The sequence below is a fragment of the Harpia harpyja genome, chromosome 7 (genome assembly GCF_026419915.1).
Source record: "Harpia harpyja isolate bHarHar1 chromosome 7, bHarHar1 primary haplotype, whole genome shotgun sequence".
NCBI lineage: Eukaryota > Metazoa > Chordata > Aves > Accipitriformes > Accipitridae > Harpia > Harpia harpyja.
The window spans coordinates 13,908,126-13,924,097 of record NC_068946.1 but is presented as its reverse complement, the minus strand read 5'-3'; the positions used below and the strand labels follow the sequence as shown (position 1 = coordinate 13,924,097).

General features: G+C 58.6%; 1 protein-coding gene across 1 annotated transcript in view; it reads left to right on the top strand.

Moving 5' to 3' along the window:
• Nucleotides 1–10,250: 10,250 nt before the first annotated feature.
• Nucleotides 10,251–15,972, top strand: part of COL18A1 (collagen type XVIII alpha 1 chain) — a 41,456-nt gene continuing 35,734 nt past the window's right edge. The window contains exons 1-2 of the mRNA XM_052792565.1: nucleotides 10,251–10,309; nucleotides 10,830–10,897. Of these exons, the coding sequence (XP_052648525.1) occupies nucleotides 10,299–10,309; nucleotides 10,830–10,897 (79 nt within the window). The 5' untranslated portion in view covers nucleotides 10,251–10,298. The remainder of the gene's footprint in view (nucleotides 10,310–10,829; nucleotides 10,898–15,972) is intronic.

The following is a 15,972-nucleotide window of genomic DNA, read 5'->3' as shown; positions in this document are numbered from 1 at the left end:
GGTGCTCAAGGCTGAGCTGAAGTGAGTGCAGGGCCCACGGCTGGAGGCTGTGTGGGTGGGGGCCCCAGGTGAGGCTGTTCAGGGTCATTAAGACACATTAGTGCCCTCAGGGGCCTGACACTTAGAACAACCCAAGGTTTGAGCATGAGGCATGGGCCACCCAGTGCCTGAAGGGTTCAGGTCTGGTTGGGGCTTCTCCTCAGGATGTGGGTTGAGGGGAGCTGTATGGCAATGGTGCCCATCCCTGTGTGTGGTCATGGCCAACTACCTGTAGCCTGTTTCCCTGTACCTTTCTTCCAAAAGTGGAGTTTGTGGATGTTTTCTGGGGGTGATCTGCCGGTTCAGGGAAGGAGGAACAGCCAGGTACCATGTTTGTAGAGATGTTCCATCAGAGCCCAGAGTAGCTCCAACACTTGGTATCTTTGCTTCTTTGAAATCCCGGGTGCATCTGTGTCACCAAGCTTTGGAAAACATCATTGGGCGGCCAAGGCTGACTTGCTCATTTGCTCTCCTAGGTGCTTGGCTTTTAAGAGTCCTTGGCACTCTCCCCGTGAATGCACAGAGGGACCACATCACCTGGAGATGCTCTTCCACCTTCCCAGCAGATGGGTAGTAGAAAAAAGCCAACTTTCGTACCCATGAATTGTAGCCAGAGAAATAAAGCGGATGAGCATCTGTCCAGCTGTGCTGCTGGGGCGATGTGCCAAAAAGACAACTTCAGGGGCTGCAGGCCAGGCGGGGGGGGGGGGGGGGGGGGGTGTGCACCTTCTCCAGGGGCCTTGGGGAGGCTGCGGGGGGGATGGAAAGCAGAGAAGTTGTGAAACCACAACACAGATAAGCACCTTGCTCTCTGCAGCCGGCAGGCATGCTCATAAAGACCAGGAAAATTCAGATACCCGGATATGCAGTTTCAGCTGCAGTTTCTTTTGCCGCCGGCAGGGGGGGTGGTTTGGTATCCACGCCAGGAGGGTGTGCGGCTTCTCCAGCTTGCCAAGGGTGTCTGTCCTCTGCCGGCCAGGGTGGTCGCCGTGCTCTACGGGGTCCTGTGCCTTGCTGGCAAAAACACTGCAGGACCTGCCGAGCAGGAGCAGGTGGAAGGCATGCCTGTGGGGACACATCTGCAAGGGTCTTTCCATGCCAGGAGGGCTGGGGATGGGCTTTTATGGGAAAGCCTAGTGTCTCACCTGAGCACGTGAGCCCAACAGCTGGAGCTCTGAGAAGCGATTTGAGATTAAAGAAAAATAATAATAAAATCACAGGAGGCAACGATACCAGCAAGTGCCCAAGGATGTCCCAGCCCCATGCTGCCCGCACATCAGGTGCTTCTTCTTGCCTGCTGCCCACCGCCCAGCAGTGCCAGGCACTGCTTGAGAGCGGAGAGGGGAGCGCAGAGACCTGCAAACCCACACCTGTGTCTTCTAGCTGCTGCATTTGGGGACAGTTGTGACACCTAAAGGTCTCTCTGGGAGAGATGGGGGCAGGACCAGTCCTTTCCCTGGTGCAGTCAGCCCAGGCATGGGAGGGAAGTGGAGAGGGCCCCTTCTTCCCCAGCTCCAGCAGACACAAGGGCAGAAGTGGAAGTGCACAGCAAGCCTTCAGGGTCCAAGTTTGCACCTTGTTTCTCTGCGGGGGGGGGGGGGCTGGGGGTGGGAATTTGGCAGCTTGCCCTCTTTGGAAAGGGTCCAGCTGCCTTAGGAGAGAAATTCCTTACATAGCTTTGCTGTGAAGAAAGTGCTGACCTGTTCAGGGCCGTTTGCTGAGCAAGTGAAGACGAGCCAAAGGCAGCTCCTAAGTGCTGGGAGAAAATGGCCTGTTTTCTCATCACTGGGGTTAGGCAGCAGGTCAGGGGCTTTGGGGAAAGTGGTGCCTGGTGTCAGTTGCTTCATATGCTGTAAGCAACTCCACCTGGATGCCCTGATGCTTGCTGCCTTCACACACTGCTGGGGAGATGCTCCAACTACAGCATGGAAGCTGATGGTGCCAAACCGTGTGGTAGGTGAGTATCGGAGGGTGAGTTGGCAGCTATGTCCAGGCTGCTTGGCAAGACACTGGTGCCCAGGACCTGCCTGTGGTGCTCTTTGAAACCCTGCCAGTCCCAGAGGTGAGACCCAGGAAACATGCAGAGAGCTGGAGTCTCAGGGTGGGGATGAGATGGTGGGTCAGAGGGGGGGTGTTTAGCTATGGTAGGACTTGGAGCACCTCTTGGGATGCTAGGGACATGTACAGGGCAGAGATGCTGTTCCTTCATCATAACAGAAGCAGGCTGCTAGCACTAATAACTGCAGTGCCAGAGAGTATTTAAACCAGTAGCAGGTGGCTGGGGGAAGGCACCTGGTCTGGACTGACGTGGGGACTGACGTAGGGAATGCGGCTAATGTTCAGTACACTTCTGAAAATGCCAGCAGGAAAATAAACAGAGTAAGTGCAATAAATAAGGAAGGCAAATCAGATCCCCTGCAGTGCCAGGAGAGCAGCCAGCACATGTCTGGGCAACAGAGCAAGGGGATACCTACAAGTGCTCCCGCACCAATGCCAGACACATAAAGCCAGATACTTACAGATTTTAGGGGAGGCTTGTAATAAGGGGGCACTTCAACTACCCACATGCGGACTGGATCAAAGTGTCAGGGGACAAGATGTAAGGATAAAACCTTTGAATGCAGTACATGGTGCCATCCCCCCAGAAGCAGTCTGAGAACCACCAGGAGAAGATGCTTTTCTGGATCTGCTCTTGCACAGCACATGGGGCTTAGCTTGGGATGCTCTAGGCCAGCTGTGATACCACTTGGTTTTAATTTTACGGCAAGGAAGAGCAGGCTGAATAAATCCAGCATGTGGTTATTCAATTTCAAGACAAGAGACTGTGTAAAAATGAGGAAATGTGTCAAAAAAGAAAAAACCAGGCCAATCCCAAACCTCTCAGCGGTGTGGTCCAGAAAGCCAGAGGCCTCCAAGCTTCCTGGAGGCTGTAGAAAAATGCCTTATTAAGAGCCTCAGTAAAACATGGAGCAAAGAGCAAATAGGGCAAACCCGTAAAACCCCCGCACAGCTGATGGGAGAGAACAGGGAGCACAAGAAAAGGGTTGATGCTGAAGAGCAGAAGGTCTGCCAAAAGAACAGGAAAGCTGAAAAAACGCAGCAAGTCAGAGACAAAAAGGGAAGCAAGAGGGCTGGGAGCAGGCTTGAGGACTCTCCTGACAAATGTGCTCAAACCAGTGGTGAACAGCTCAGCAAATCTACTGCAGGGACCGGGAGGTGAGCAGGGAGCACAGGGATGGGATGGCCACAGGGGCAGGTCTTTGCCCTGGGGGCATTCCCACCTCCACCCATCCCAGTTCATTTTTTTTTCCCAGACAAGTGGGAATGACTGATAAATTGGAATAAAAATCCTGGCGGGGTTATCCTGGAGAGACAAGCTAAATGTCAGTCAGTCCTGGACAGCTCAGAGGTGGCCAGCACCAGCCAGGCCAAAAAGGGATGGGGCACATTGGCTGTCAGCAGGTGTGTGGTCAGGTCCTAGCACTACCCGATGCAAGGTGGGTACAAGGATCCGCGAGCGTGGGGATCCTCACAGGAGCAATCCTTCCCAGTGGCCAGATCCCCTCCCAGGCTGTGGGAAGCCTGGCAGCTCAGTGCATCCTGGCATGGGGAACTGCAGCAGAACCTCAGGGCACCCAGCCACTGAGCAGCTGGGGGCGGTCCAGTCCTGCAGAGCCAGCCAGCACAAGGTCCTCCATGGGGAGCTGGGAATTTCCTCTTTCCAAGGAGGAAACAGCTCCTATTTTGAGTCTCGCTGGAGCAAAAGACAGTGATTTCTTCCCCCCTCCCCCCCCCCCCAGCTGAGTCAAAGTTGACCGTTTCTCTCCAGGGGAGATGCTGAGTGCAGTCTGGGAGAGAAGAGATGGTAACCTCAGGGCTGCTGGGAGACTCCCCAAGGAAGCAGCACTGCCACATGCCAGGACCTTCAGTTTTGGGGCTGTTTGCTCTCAGCGTTACCTCCACACAGGGAAAACTCAGGCATGCTTCACCACTGACACAGCATCCCCCGGGCCCCTCTGGTCCCTCCTCCAGCCACCACCCTGCACTGCGACCCATGTCCTCCTGTCCGCATCCCGCTCCCTGTGCCTGAGCCAGAGACAGCCATGACTTGCATACAGCCCATCAGCGTTGTGCCTGGCAAGCCAACGGTGATGCTTATAGGGCTTTCCCTGAAATGGCAGCCTGGGCTCAGCCCCATTACTGTGCCAGACCCAGCTCTCTCCTGGAGACCTTTTCTTGCCTGGCCCAATTTCAAGGCTCTCCCTTGAGCAAGCACCTGTCTGTCAATGCAGGAAGGAGGAGGAACGTGCTCTTTCTCTCATGTTAAAAATAAACTGCTTTTCAAGATGTGCCTCTGAAAGGCCTGTGGAAGGGAAGCAGGAATCCGGATCAGTTTGCTTGCTCTGTGGCTGCTGGCCCCGGCTCACACCAATCAGGGCAGGCAGCCGTTGATTTGAACTGAACTGCACTTTCTGGGGGAAAACAGGGAGATGGGTGTGGGAGCAGAGGTTGCTGGGGCACAGTGCCCACAGGCAGGGCATGCGAGGGGAGGGAAAGCCCAGGGGACTGTCCCAGCTGGGAGCTGGAGGCTGTGGGTGGCCCCTGCCAGCTGTAGGAGGGACATGGAGGGGCTGGAGCTGGCAGACAGGGTGTCCCAGTGTGGGAGGACTCCTCCCTTGCATGAGCAATTCAGGCATCACAGACGACCGGGGCTCTGGGGGATGGCTTCGGGACCTCTCCCAGCCATGCTGGGTTTGGCAGAGCTGGGGACAACCGGTGCTCCCAGTGAGCCCCAGCCATGCAGAGGGATGGGGGCTTCAGGCAGGGCTCAGAGTGGGAAGGGGAAGAGGGGGAGCCAGTGTCCTCCCCTGGGTGGGTGATGGGAGCACAGGCTGGCACACATCTCCATGGGCAGCGACAAGGGATGCTGCTGGGGGATGCTGTGAGCCTGGCCTCTCTGTGGGCTGGTCCCCTCATACTCCCATAGTGTCTGTAGTCATCGCATCAGGGATATTGGTGGGCACATGCCTGTCCAGGCTCTTTAGGACCTGTTCACGACCATAAATTTCTCTCCTCCCTTTCTAGCTGGTCCTATCCACCTTCCCATCCTACCCTGGCAGCAAGTCAAGAACTGTGGCTGGGGACAGAAACGCCTGCTGGGATCTACTCTCAGCTTCTCTCCGCTGAGCCTCACCCACCAGCTCTGTGAGTGTGTAGCCCCCCATCATCCCTCCCTTCCACCCCCTCCTCCCCTCCCAGAGCCCCTGCCGGATGGTCTCACTCCTCAGGCAGCTGCTCCATCCTCTCCATTGTTGCAGATGCTCCTCACCCCAGCTCCAAAGAGGGGTCCCTCTAAAGCTGTGGGGGACCAGCCCTGCACCTCGTACCTGGGATGCAGATGCACCAAGGTTTCATGTGGCTGCAGAGTTCTACCCTTCTTATCTTCCGCTGGCAGTGTACAAGCGTGACTGCACAGCGGGAAGGGAAACAAGTGCCATTTCCCACAGCCAGCCAAGAGGCAGAAACCCAAAGGCGAGCTGCCGGGATGAGGCATGCGAGAAGCATCTGCCTTGTCCCCTTTCCCATGAAATGCTTCTCTCAGTCCTTCATCTGATGTGTGCTGAAGTATTGATTTTCCCCTGGAGTGGATGAGTCATGGAGAAGCCAGGAGGGAGCAGGAGCTGCCGGGGCACCCCAGGTGCCCGTGTCCGGTGGGGAGGCTGAGTGGGAGGGAGCAGGCACTGCCCAGGGGTGTGGGCAGGGAGCAAAAGAGATGCACATGGTCTGGGGCTGGCTCTCTTCCTGCCAACACTACACAGGGCTCCCCAGCCCTGGTATAGGAAGGGGGATCCCTCCTCTGGTCCCCCTCCTGCTTCCCTGGGGAGGAGGTTACTGTGCGTAGAGGGGTGAGCTCTCAGCTGTGCCTCTGCTGAATTAGCGGCTGTGTATCTGCTGGCTCCAGAGCAAATGCTCTCGCTTGCCCTTCTCTCTCATGCGTCACTCGGCTGTTTTATTGCTGATATCCAGCTTGGGAACAGGGCAAGCCATCTCCATCATGTTGCGACTCCACCAGATGAGACCTCTTCACAGCCCAGGGAGAGAGGCAGTAGCTCCAGGACATGACTGGGGCTGGGATCCCCTGCCTGCCCAGCTGTATGTGCAGGGCTCCGGGCTCTGCAGTGGTGGTGGGGCTGCGGTGCCACGTGATGTGGGGGGCTGCAGACAGGAGTCTGTCCTGTCCTGCTGAGGTAGGAGGTGATGGTGCGATGGTGCCCTGGCCCCAGCTCACCTCCCTGACAAGCTGCAGCAACCCACGCTCTCCCATCCTCCTCGCATCTGCGGGAGGGATGCAGGTGGGCTGCAGATCCTGGAGCATTTCTGCTGCTGGCCAGGCCTTTGGCCGCCCCTGTGACACCTCCTTCTGCCCTCTGCAGCCCCTTGCTAATGTGTCCACCAGATCTGGCTGCTGGGGCCAGGCATGGTGCTGCTACACTCCCAGCCTCCCGGCACCCCAACCTGGCTTAGCTCATCCCCCGCCTACATGGGTGGGTAACATGCTCCCCACTCGGCCAAGCTCTTGTGCTTGCCAGCTTTCCTCGTTGGAGGAATATCTGGATTTCCAATTATTCCCACTCCCTGCCTGAGCTCTTTGGGTCCTTCCCAAACGCCCACCTTCGTGGCTGGGTGTGCTTCACCTCCGGAAAGGAGGGATGCCTTTCACAGACCAAGATGCTGTCACATCATCCCTTGCCAGATCCTCGCTGAAGGTGCCAGCTGAAGGGAGGGCATGGTGCTGCCCTTTGCAGCGGATATCCCTCCTGGACCAGCTCTTCCACTGCTGTCCTGGTGGGTCTGGGCCATCAGTGGACACGGGCTTCTGAGCCAGAGCAATAGATGTGGCAGAGAGATGCAAAACTGGCTGGTGCCAGTGGTCCTGAGTGCTCACACCCAGGGGCTGCAGCCAGGAGGAGGTGGCTTTAACACGGACAAATGGCACATCAAAGTGGCAGGACTGGCCATGGCCACCGCTTGGGGATTGGTGCAGATGGGACAGCCCTGCCCGTCGGTGGTTTGCTGCTCCCTCCGCTTGCTGCAGCCTTTGTTTTTCTGCACGGACACTTGCCAAATGTTGTCCTTTGCCTTCTTGTCCCTTATTGCCTCTCGGCCCCAATCCTATGGCTCCGGCTGCTCCCCAGCCTCCTCACTAAGCCCCCTGCGGAAAAGCAAGGTGGCAGCAGGACTAAGCCCCCTGCCCGTATCGCAGCTGCAAGTCACAGGAGCATCTAAAGGCAACCGTGCACAAGCAATGTTTTTTTGGTGGTGGTGACAGTTCACGGTGTCTGCTGGCACCCCCACCTCTCCCAGAGCACACAGGTCACAGCTCCTTGGGCCACCCAGCAGCCTGGGGACATGCTGCCCTTCACAGCGCAGGGGCAGCCGTCACGCCGAAGCCACTTCGGAAAGGGGACATGGACGCAGGCCATGCGTGCCAGCGCTGGAGCCCCTGCCAGGGACGTGCCTGGGCCACGGCGGCCAGCATTTCCAACCCCTCCCCTCTGCCCAAAGGAGGGAAAAACAGGCCAGTCGTCCCGCAGGGTTGCCAGGGTGACATTTTTTTGGCTGCCGCTCTGTCCCAGCCGCTGAGCTGGCAGGAGCTGTGTGCTGGGAGCTGGGGCAGCCCCTCTGTCCCTGCACCAGGGTGCCCCTGCCTGGGGCCACCCAGCAGCATGGGACCACCAGCTGCGGGATGCAGCCGGGAGGGAGTGGGTGGGAGCCAGGCGCAGGGGTGGGGGAACAGCAGGAACCCAGGAGGATTTGTGCAGAGATGAAAAATGCCAAAACTTTGCTGGAGCTTGAAGCCTGCGGGGCAGGAGGGCCTTTTTGGCTGGGGTTTGGAAAGTCACGGCTGCAAGCGGCAGAGCCACCATCGGAGCACCGCTGGTTTCCATTTGGTCGGCTTTCAAAAGAGCTGCCTCCCTGGCAGCATGTCCCGCCCTGCGGCGGGCAAAAAGCGTTTGTTTGCTTGGGAAAAGATGAGCCTCATTATCTGTCCTTCGTGGCTCTCAAACTTTAAAGCACAGCGGGAGGAAATTTTACGATGGGAAACTGCCCTGGTGTCAGCCAGGCGCTTTGCACAGAGGTCTGCTGAGGGGAGATGGCCCCACAGTGTTGGGGCCAGCGCTGGGGCACAGACCCACTGGTAGGCACAGGGAAGGCGGGAGGGCTGGCAAAAAGTGATGCACTTGAACCTGCCCCATTTCTCTCCCTGGTGAACAAGCACAGTGGGAGCTGGGGGAGCACAGCCAGGCCAGGCAGAGCCCGGAGGTGCAGCGAGGAGGAAGTCTGGGCTGTAAAGCAGCTCCACATTCACCTGCACCTCGGTGCTCGCAGCACCCAGCGATAACATCTCTGCTCTCGGTGAAGCACTGGCTGCATCAGTGTGTGGGAAGGTCCGGGCAGGCGGTCAGGGTAGACCCGACCGGGTTTGTACCTCCTGGCCCACGCAGCACTGGTAACGATAGGAAGGGCCAGACCCGCGTTTCCGTGCTGAGCGAGAGCAATCCTCGGAGCAGCCTCCCTGGAGCTGCCCATGGCCTCTCTCACCCCACGGGAACGGGAACGTTTACCCGCCCTCTCCCATCAAGCCCATTAAAAGTTGGCTCACTTTGAAGAGACCGCCGCTATCAGGGAGGATCATTTTCTGTTTTCAAGGAGATTTTTCCAAGTACCGTCCTTGCCCCAGGACTCTCCTCGCACTTGCTCCATGCTCTCCAGGCCCATCGCGACTCCTCCTGCAGCCCATCCACCCCTCCAAAAACCCTGCATGAAATGGCAGCCCAGTGACTCAGGGCTGCCACGTGTTGCTTTTTGTGCAGCTCAGGTATTTGGGCAATGCACATCAACGTCTACCTGGAGGACAGGAATCCAGCTGCAGGAGAAGAAAGGGGTGGTAAATCACTCAGCATTCAGCCGGGAACATGTAAATTTAACAGTCCCGACCGCGTGAAATCATTCTGCACCCAAACAAAAGGCAGCTTCGGTGTCTATTCATCGCCCCCAGACTGGGGTCGTGCCGAGGGGCTGCCTGCCTTTGGCTCCGTGGTGCAAGGCGTGGTTAAAAGATTTATAGTTAAAAGATGGATAGTGATAGTGTGCACCTCTGCGAGCACGGAGCCGAGCAGCTGGATGTCGTGGTTTATTCTGCTAGATCCAAACCGTGGCTTAGACTAAACACTGCCTCTGCCATCATCAGTGAATCACTTCTAGATCCCCTGGAAGTTTCCAGGGCTTGGATTTCAGAAGGTTGCTGCCGCGGGGCACTAAAATGCTGTGAAAGACAAAGCAAGGTGTGGCAGGTTTTGTGGGGATTATCCTGCCCTCCACGGGGCTGGGGCTGGAGGGAGATGAAAGGTGGGGTACGGGGAGGAGGTGAAAGCGGGCAGCAGCGCCAGCTTTAACTCCTTTCCCTGCGCGGGAAAGGTGAGGTGAGGTCTGCTGCCGCCCGGCCTCTCGCACCGGGAGGGTGCCCCAGGCCCTCCAGGCCCCTCATCCTGTCGGGGTGGGCTAGCTTCATCGCATGAACAGCCAGAGCAGCAGGGGAGGCTCGTGGGGTTCCCAAGCCCCCCCCCCACGCAGTGGGGTGGAGCGAGGGGCCGCTGGGGTAGGGAAGAGCCAGGAGAGGAGGGCATGGGGTGCCCGGGTGGGAGCACCCTTCCCTGCTTCGTGCCCCCGGGGCTGGGATAGGGGAGAGGAGAGGGAATGAGCTCAGCTCGCTGATTCACTCCCTCCTTCAAGACCAGGCCCGGCCCGCGAGCCGAAACCCCTGGGCTTGGTGGAGCAGGAGATGCCAGGGCAGGGCCGGGCTGCCGGTGCCCTTTGGGGGTGAGGGGGCTCCCCGGCGCCCCGGGGAGAGGATGCTCCTCGGGGAGAGATGCTGGTGGGGGAGCCGGGCCGTGCCCCCCGCGCACCGGCTGCGCTGGGGCTGGCGCAGAGCCCGGACGCCCCGGGGAGGGGGGGGGATGTCCCCGACCCCCTCCCTGCCGCAGGAGCCCAGCGGCCGTGCACGCCCCGGCACAGGGGGCCGGAGGGCGGGCTGAGCCCCGGCCCCCGGCCCCCGCTCCGCCGCCAGCCCGGGACGGGCCGCCCCTCCCCTCCCCTCCCCTCCCCTCCCCGTCCCTCCCTTCCCCGCCCCCCAGGCCGTGCCGAGCCGAGCCGAGCCCAGCCGAGCCGCGCCGCGCTGCCGGCAGCGAGCGGGCACCATGCGCCCAGGGTGAGCGACGGGGCCGGGGGGCTGCCGGGCGCCGGGGCGCACCGGGACCCCGGAGCTGCCGGGGCTGGGGGGGGCACCGGTAGCGCGGGAACCCCGGAACAGTCGGGCTTGGGGCTCAGCGGGACCCCGGAGCTGCCGGGGCTGAGGGGGCACCGGTAGAACGGGAGCCCCGAAGCCGCCGGGGCTGGGAGGCACCGGGATTTCGGTGCTGCCGAGGCTGGAGGGCACCGGTATACTGTGGGGGGACCCCGGGGGCACCGGTACCGCAGGGACCCCGGAGCCACAGGTGCTGGGGTTCGCCGAGACTCCGGTGCACCGGTGCCGCCGAGGCTGGGGGGGAACCGGTATATGGTGGGGACCCCGGGGGCACCGGTACCGTGGGAACCCCCGAGCTGCCGGGGCGCCCTGGGGCTGCGGGAGTGGGGGGCCCACCGGTTCGGCCGGGGGCTGCCGGGCGGGGGGCAGCCCGGAGCCGGCGGGAGGGTGGGTAACCTCTTGCTTTCTTCTTCCCTTCCCGCAGGTGCCCCCCGCGGCGGCTGCTGCTCGGGCTCTTTGTCCTGCTGGTCCCCGCCGCTTCCCAGGAGCCCGGTAATGTGGGCGGGATGCTGGGGAGGGGGGTCCCTGCCGCCATGCCCGGGGTCCCGGACCCGTTTTCTGTCCTGAAGCCCCCCATCCCCTGAGATGCACTGCGAACGTGGCCCTGCTCCCCAGCAGGCATGGGGTTGTGTGTCCCCTCGGGTCGAATGCTGCGCCCAGTCCGTGGTTCCCAAAGAGAAGGGTGATGGGGGGAGTTTCCCCCCATGCAACCCTTCAATGCCCACGTTCCTCATGGCCACTGAGGGTGGCAGGGTTGGGGTCCCGTGTGCCCTTCTCATCAATGGGGCACCGGGGAAGGATGCTGGGGAAATGCTGTGCCGGGCAGCCCCTGAGAGATGCCTGGCTGCAGCGTGCTCGGAGGCTTTACTGGGGCGAGAGTGGTTTGTCTGGTCCGTTCTGGTTGTGGGACAGACGGGATTGCATTGCCCCAAAGTGGCCATGCTCCATGTGTTAGCGGTTTCTGCCGTGCCTGCAGAAGTCATCCCAGTGACTGTGTGTCCTTGGAAGCGTTGCGAGCAGTAGGAAGCCTTGAGCCTCAAGCGTGTGCCCCAGGGATGCAACGCCTCCCACGCTGCTCCCCGGCTTTCCCCTGCCTTTGGGGCTCAGTGAAACAACCCGCTCATCTCACTCTCAAGCTGCTGGTGCCTCGGGAGAGGGGAATTCGGTGCTGATTCAGCTTTCCAGCCCTTTTTTCCCCACGGGGCACGTGAGCCAGTTCTCCCACTGCCTGAGCGCACGAGCTGCCTGTTCTCCTGGTGAACTTTACCTCCCCGACGGGGAAGCTTCCTCCCGGCTGCCAGACCGGTTGAAAGCCCTCCTCCCCTTGCAGCCGGTCTCTGGATGCGTGCCCAGGATGAGGCGGCAGAGAGCGCCATGGCTGACACAGGGACCCCCAACCCCACTTTGCAGCCCAGGAACCCCGTTTGCAAAAGTAGCTGAGCTGCAAGCGATGATCCAAAACCAGGCAAGGGTGGCTTTTATCCAGGGTGATGTTCTGGCTGTCTTCTGCTTGTGCTGAGTGTTGTCAGCTTGCCAGCACGTTACGAGGCATGGCTCGTGCCCCCCTCTGTTGTCGTCTGCTGGGCAAGACGTGTTGGTAAGTGGCTGCCCCAGGTACAGGTGAGCTGGAAGTCAGGCGTTGGGCCATGAAATTGGTGGATCATTTGCTGGAGCAAGGCTTCATGTCATCTAGGAACAGCTCGAGCATGGCTGTGCGGAGGCTGGCTCCGCTGGCAGCTGGGTCACGTCGCGGAAGGGAAGAGAACGGCCTGGGCAGCAGGGATGCCCACCACTCCCAGAGCGTGTCTGGGAACACTTGGAGAAGCTCTCAAAGTACCCTGGGCTGGCTTTGTGACTTTCCGTGTGTGGGTGCTTCCCCAGGGACCAAAGGAACAAAGCTCCCCTTGGAGCTCTTCAGAGATGGGAATATTATTCCTATGTGAAATCCAGAATTGACTATTTTAGGTCCCTGGAGACCGTCCAGCACGGCCAAACTGAGCTGGAGGGCTGGGAGCTGGTTCAACAGTGGTTACTCAGAGCTATTCATGCCCTTCTCCGCCCCCCCACCTCCACCGGTGTCCCGGCTCCTGGCATGATATTGGGCATTGGACCCTTTGCCAAGCAGAAGCTGCATCGCTCCCCACCTTTGAGCAGCCACACCAGGGGACCCCAAGGAGACTTCACATAGTGCGCAGAGGGGTTAAATGGTTAAATGTTGGGGGAGCACCGCTGGTGCCGGTCACCGCTGGCAGGGAGGTGCCCGTTTCACCCAGCTGACTTGGCGGTCTACCAAAGGCAGGCTGCGAATCGGGTTTTAAAAGAATTTGCAAGAGGGTTGGTGTGGCTTTTTTTTCTTTCCTTCTGGTTTTTTTTTTTGGTTTTTTTTTTTTTTTTTCCTTGGTTCAATGTCCAAGGACTGCAGGGCCTGTTCTGCCAGCCCTCCTTTGTGATGGCTCCTGGGACATGTTTGCTCTGAAGGCCGTGCTGGCATGGAGATAACCTTTCTGTTTATCTGCCTGCCTTGTAAATTTGGTGGCTTAGCTGTCCAGAGCTGGTCTTGCGTCTTATCACCAGATCTCTGGGATTCCTCAGCAAGAGCACGTAGCCACACAGGGGATGGGGATGCTGCAAGAGTGCTTTCGTGGGTCCAGTCCTGAGAGTGTGGGGGAATTGGGGCACGTGTAGGGCTATGGGTGTCCCCCCACGCACAGGCCAGCAGCCTGGGCTGGGTCAAATGCTGGGGAAATCCTCATTCTCAGGAAGGAGGACAGCCCTGGGACATGTCCCTGGAGATGGGGCATCCCCACCCTTAGGGGTTTACGAAGCTGGCCAGGGTCGCCCCAGTCTGGTGATGGGGATGGCTACATGAGACAGCCTGCCTTCATTCATCTTCTCTTGCATTGAGTTTCTCTGCATCGATTTGGGGCTGGGGTGGGCTGGTACATCAAGGTCTTGGCTGGTGATGATGAGGAGGATGCAGGCAGCACCTGGGAAGTCAAGCTGCCTCCTCCCGCTGTTAAATATAGCAGGTGCCAGAGCTGCTTGCTGCCGGTGCAGAGGCTTGTGCCTGATTTTATTTCCATCTTCAATGGCTCGTCGGTCTCAATGGCTGGGATTCCTTGCAAGCACGTGCCTTCAAAGATGAAACAGGTGCTGTGCAAAGTGATTTACAGCCTGTGACATAACTGCTTTGGCATCAGTGCCTGGGGATTTTTGACAGGTGGATCGGAGCTTTCGCAAACATTATTTTAAGAATTTCTTCTAAAGACTAGGAGAAGGGCTGTGGCAAATCGGCCATGGGCAGCACCCACCAGCACAGGTTTGGCTTGGGGAGAGTTGGCACCTCTCAGCTCTGACAGCATCATTTGGCTGCTGAGGCCCCTGGGATGGGCTGGAGCAACTGGGGAGGATGCTGTGCTCGGGAGGCTCTGCGGACTCTTCAACTCCTTATCAGCTGGTGGGACTTCTGTTTGCAAAACCTTATCTGGGCTGCCGCTCTCTGCTGTGGGAGCTGGTGGGGAGGGAAAGCCGCCCTGGGCTGCTGGCAGCTGGAAGGAGCCAAGCCTGTGGATGTCTCCCTGCAGCACTGCTGGATGCTCCTGGGGCTCCTGATCCATTCCCTGGCAGATGGATCCCATCCCTCCTGCCTGTCCTGAGGAGGAGGAGGCAGCGGAGATGAAGTGGCCCTGCTCGGATGGCACTTTGGGACTGGAAACTTGGTTTAAAGAAACCTGAGTAGTCCTACAGAGCGGCTGTGCCCCCAGGCAGGAGTTTTCTTCGCTTCCCTTGGTGTGAGCAACTTTTTCAAGCCCCAATCCTAATTTTCTCAGTGGTTTTGCAGCTCTGTACCTGGACTCGGTCCGTCCACAGCATCCTTCTCCCAGAGCTCTGACTTGATTTTATGTTTATGTTTCCATTTGGAGAATGGGAGCAGCCCTGGTCTCTCCTGGCCCTGTGGAGCTGTGGGTGCCTGGGAGCTCCCCCCCGCTGGCGCATGTCCCTGGGAGGACTGAGAGCCGAGCTGCTTTTCCCTGTGGCCGCTGGAAGATCCTGCACACACACTACCAGATCCCGGAGAAGCGGGGTTTCTGCTCTGAATAGCAGCCTCTTTGCAACATGGCTTCTTTTTATTTTGGCCCACAGCTGGAATAACCTATTCTTACTGTGTTTATGTCAATACAATTTGGGTGCAGTTAAATAGCAAACCTGAGCACTTGGAGAAGACAGAGGAACACATGTTGCAAGACTGTTTCAGGCGTTAATCGCATGGCTTAAAAAATCCCTACCTAGATAACTGTGCTGCTGGGAAACAGTCTTTTCTCTAGTGGGGGATGTCACCACTTCTTTTTAAGGAGGCAGGAGCGTGTGGAGCAGGGCGCGAGCACAGGGGGAACAAAGACTGATCCAAAGCCGCACCCGCCTGTGAGCACAGAACCTGCAGAGGACGCTGAGGACCCGGGCACACGGGCGACGTGGCCACCACTGTTTGCAAACCAGCCTCCTGGACAGCCTGGGGGGTGTCTGGTGGAGCTGAGGTCTGTCCTTGGTCCTTTAGGATGGTGAGGGAGGGCTGTTCTCACCCCAGCTGGTACCATGGGATGCTACTGTTGTGTCCTGGGACTTATTGCAGTGGCTCTGGGAGGAAGGTCCCAAGCATGTGGGGCAACCTGCTCTTCTACGCAAGCCCAAGGTATCTCACCCTTGTGCATCTGCAGTCTTACTAACTCACCCGCTCTTGCTTTGTCATTATCTTTATCGGAATGGTTTGACTTGGAAGGGATCTCTGAAGATCACCTAGTCCAACCCCCCTGCCTCGGGCAGGGACATCTTTCACTAGGTCAGGTTGCTCAAAGCCCCATCCAACCTGACCTTGAACACTTTCAGTGATGGGGCATCCACAGCTTCTCTGGGCAACCTGTTCCAGTGCTTCACCACCCTCATTGTAAAAGAATTTCTTTTTTGTGTCCAATTTAAACCTACCGTCTTTGTTTAAAACCATTGCCCCTTGTCACTACAGACCCTGGTAAAAAGTCTCTGTCTTTCTTATAAGTCCCCTTTATATATTGAAAGGCTGCTGTAAGGTCTCCCCGGAGCCTTCTCTTCTCCAGGCTGAACAACCCCAACTCTCTCAGCCTCTCTCCATAGGAGAGGTGTTCTGGCCCTCCTCTGGACCTGCTCCAACAGGTCTGTCTATCTTGTGCTGGGGACCATGGAGCTGGATGCAGTACGGCAGGTGGGATCTCATGAGTGTGGAGTGGAGGGGGAGAATCGCCTCCCTTGACCTGCTCGTCGTGCTTTCTACCTGCTCCTGCTCTGGTTTGTGCTCTTGGTTTAGGCTACCCTGCCATGGACATACCCCTGTCCTTCTGAGCACTGCCTAGAGAATGGGCATCTGGTGTTCCCATTGCCCAGCCACATGGGAAGCCCCATGGTCCATGCTGGTGTGCAACTCAACAACGCATCCTTCCTGCGCTGGAGTTCTCATGTTTCTCACCTGGGCTCCCTCCTGCTGCCTGAGGACTCCCTGAGCTCCCATGGCTGTGACAGACAGGCAGCCATCATAACCA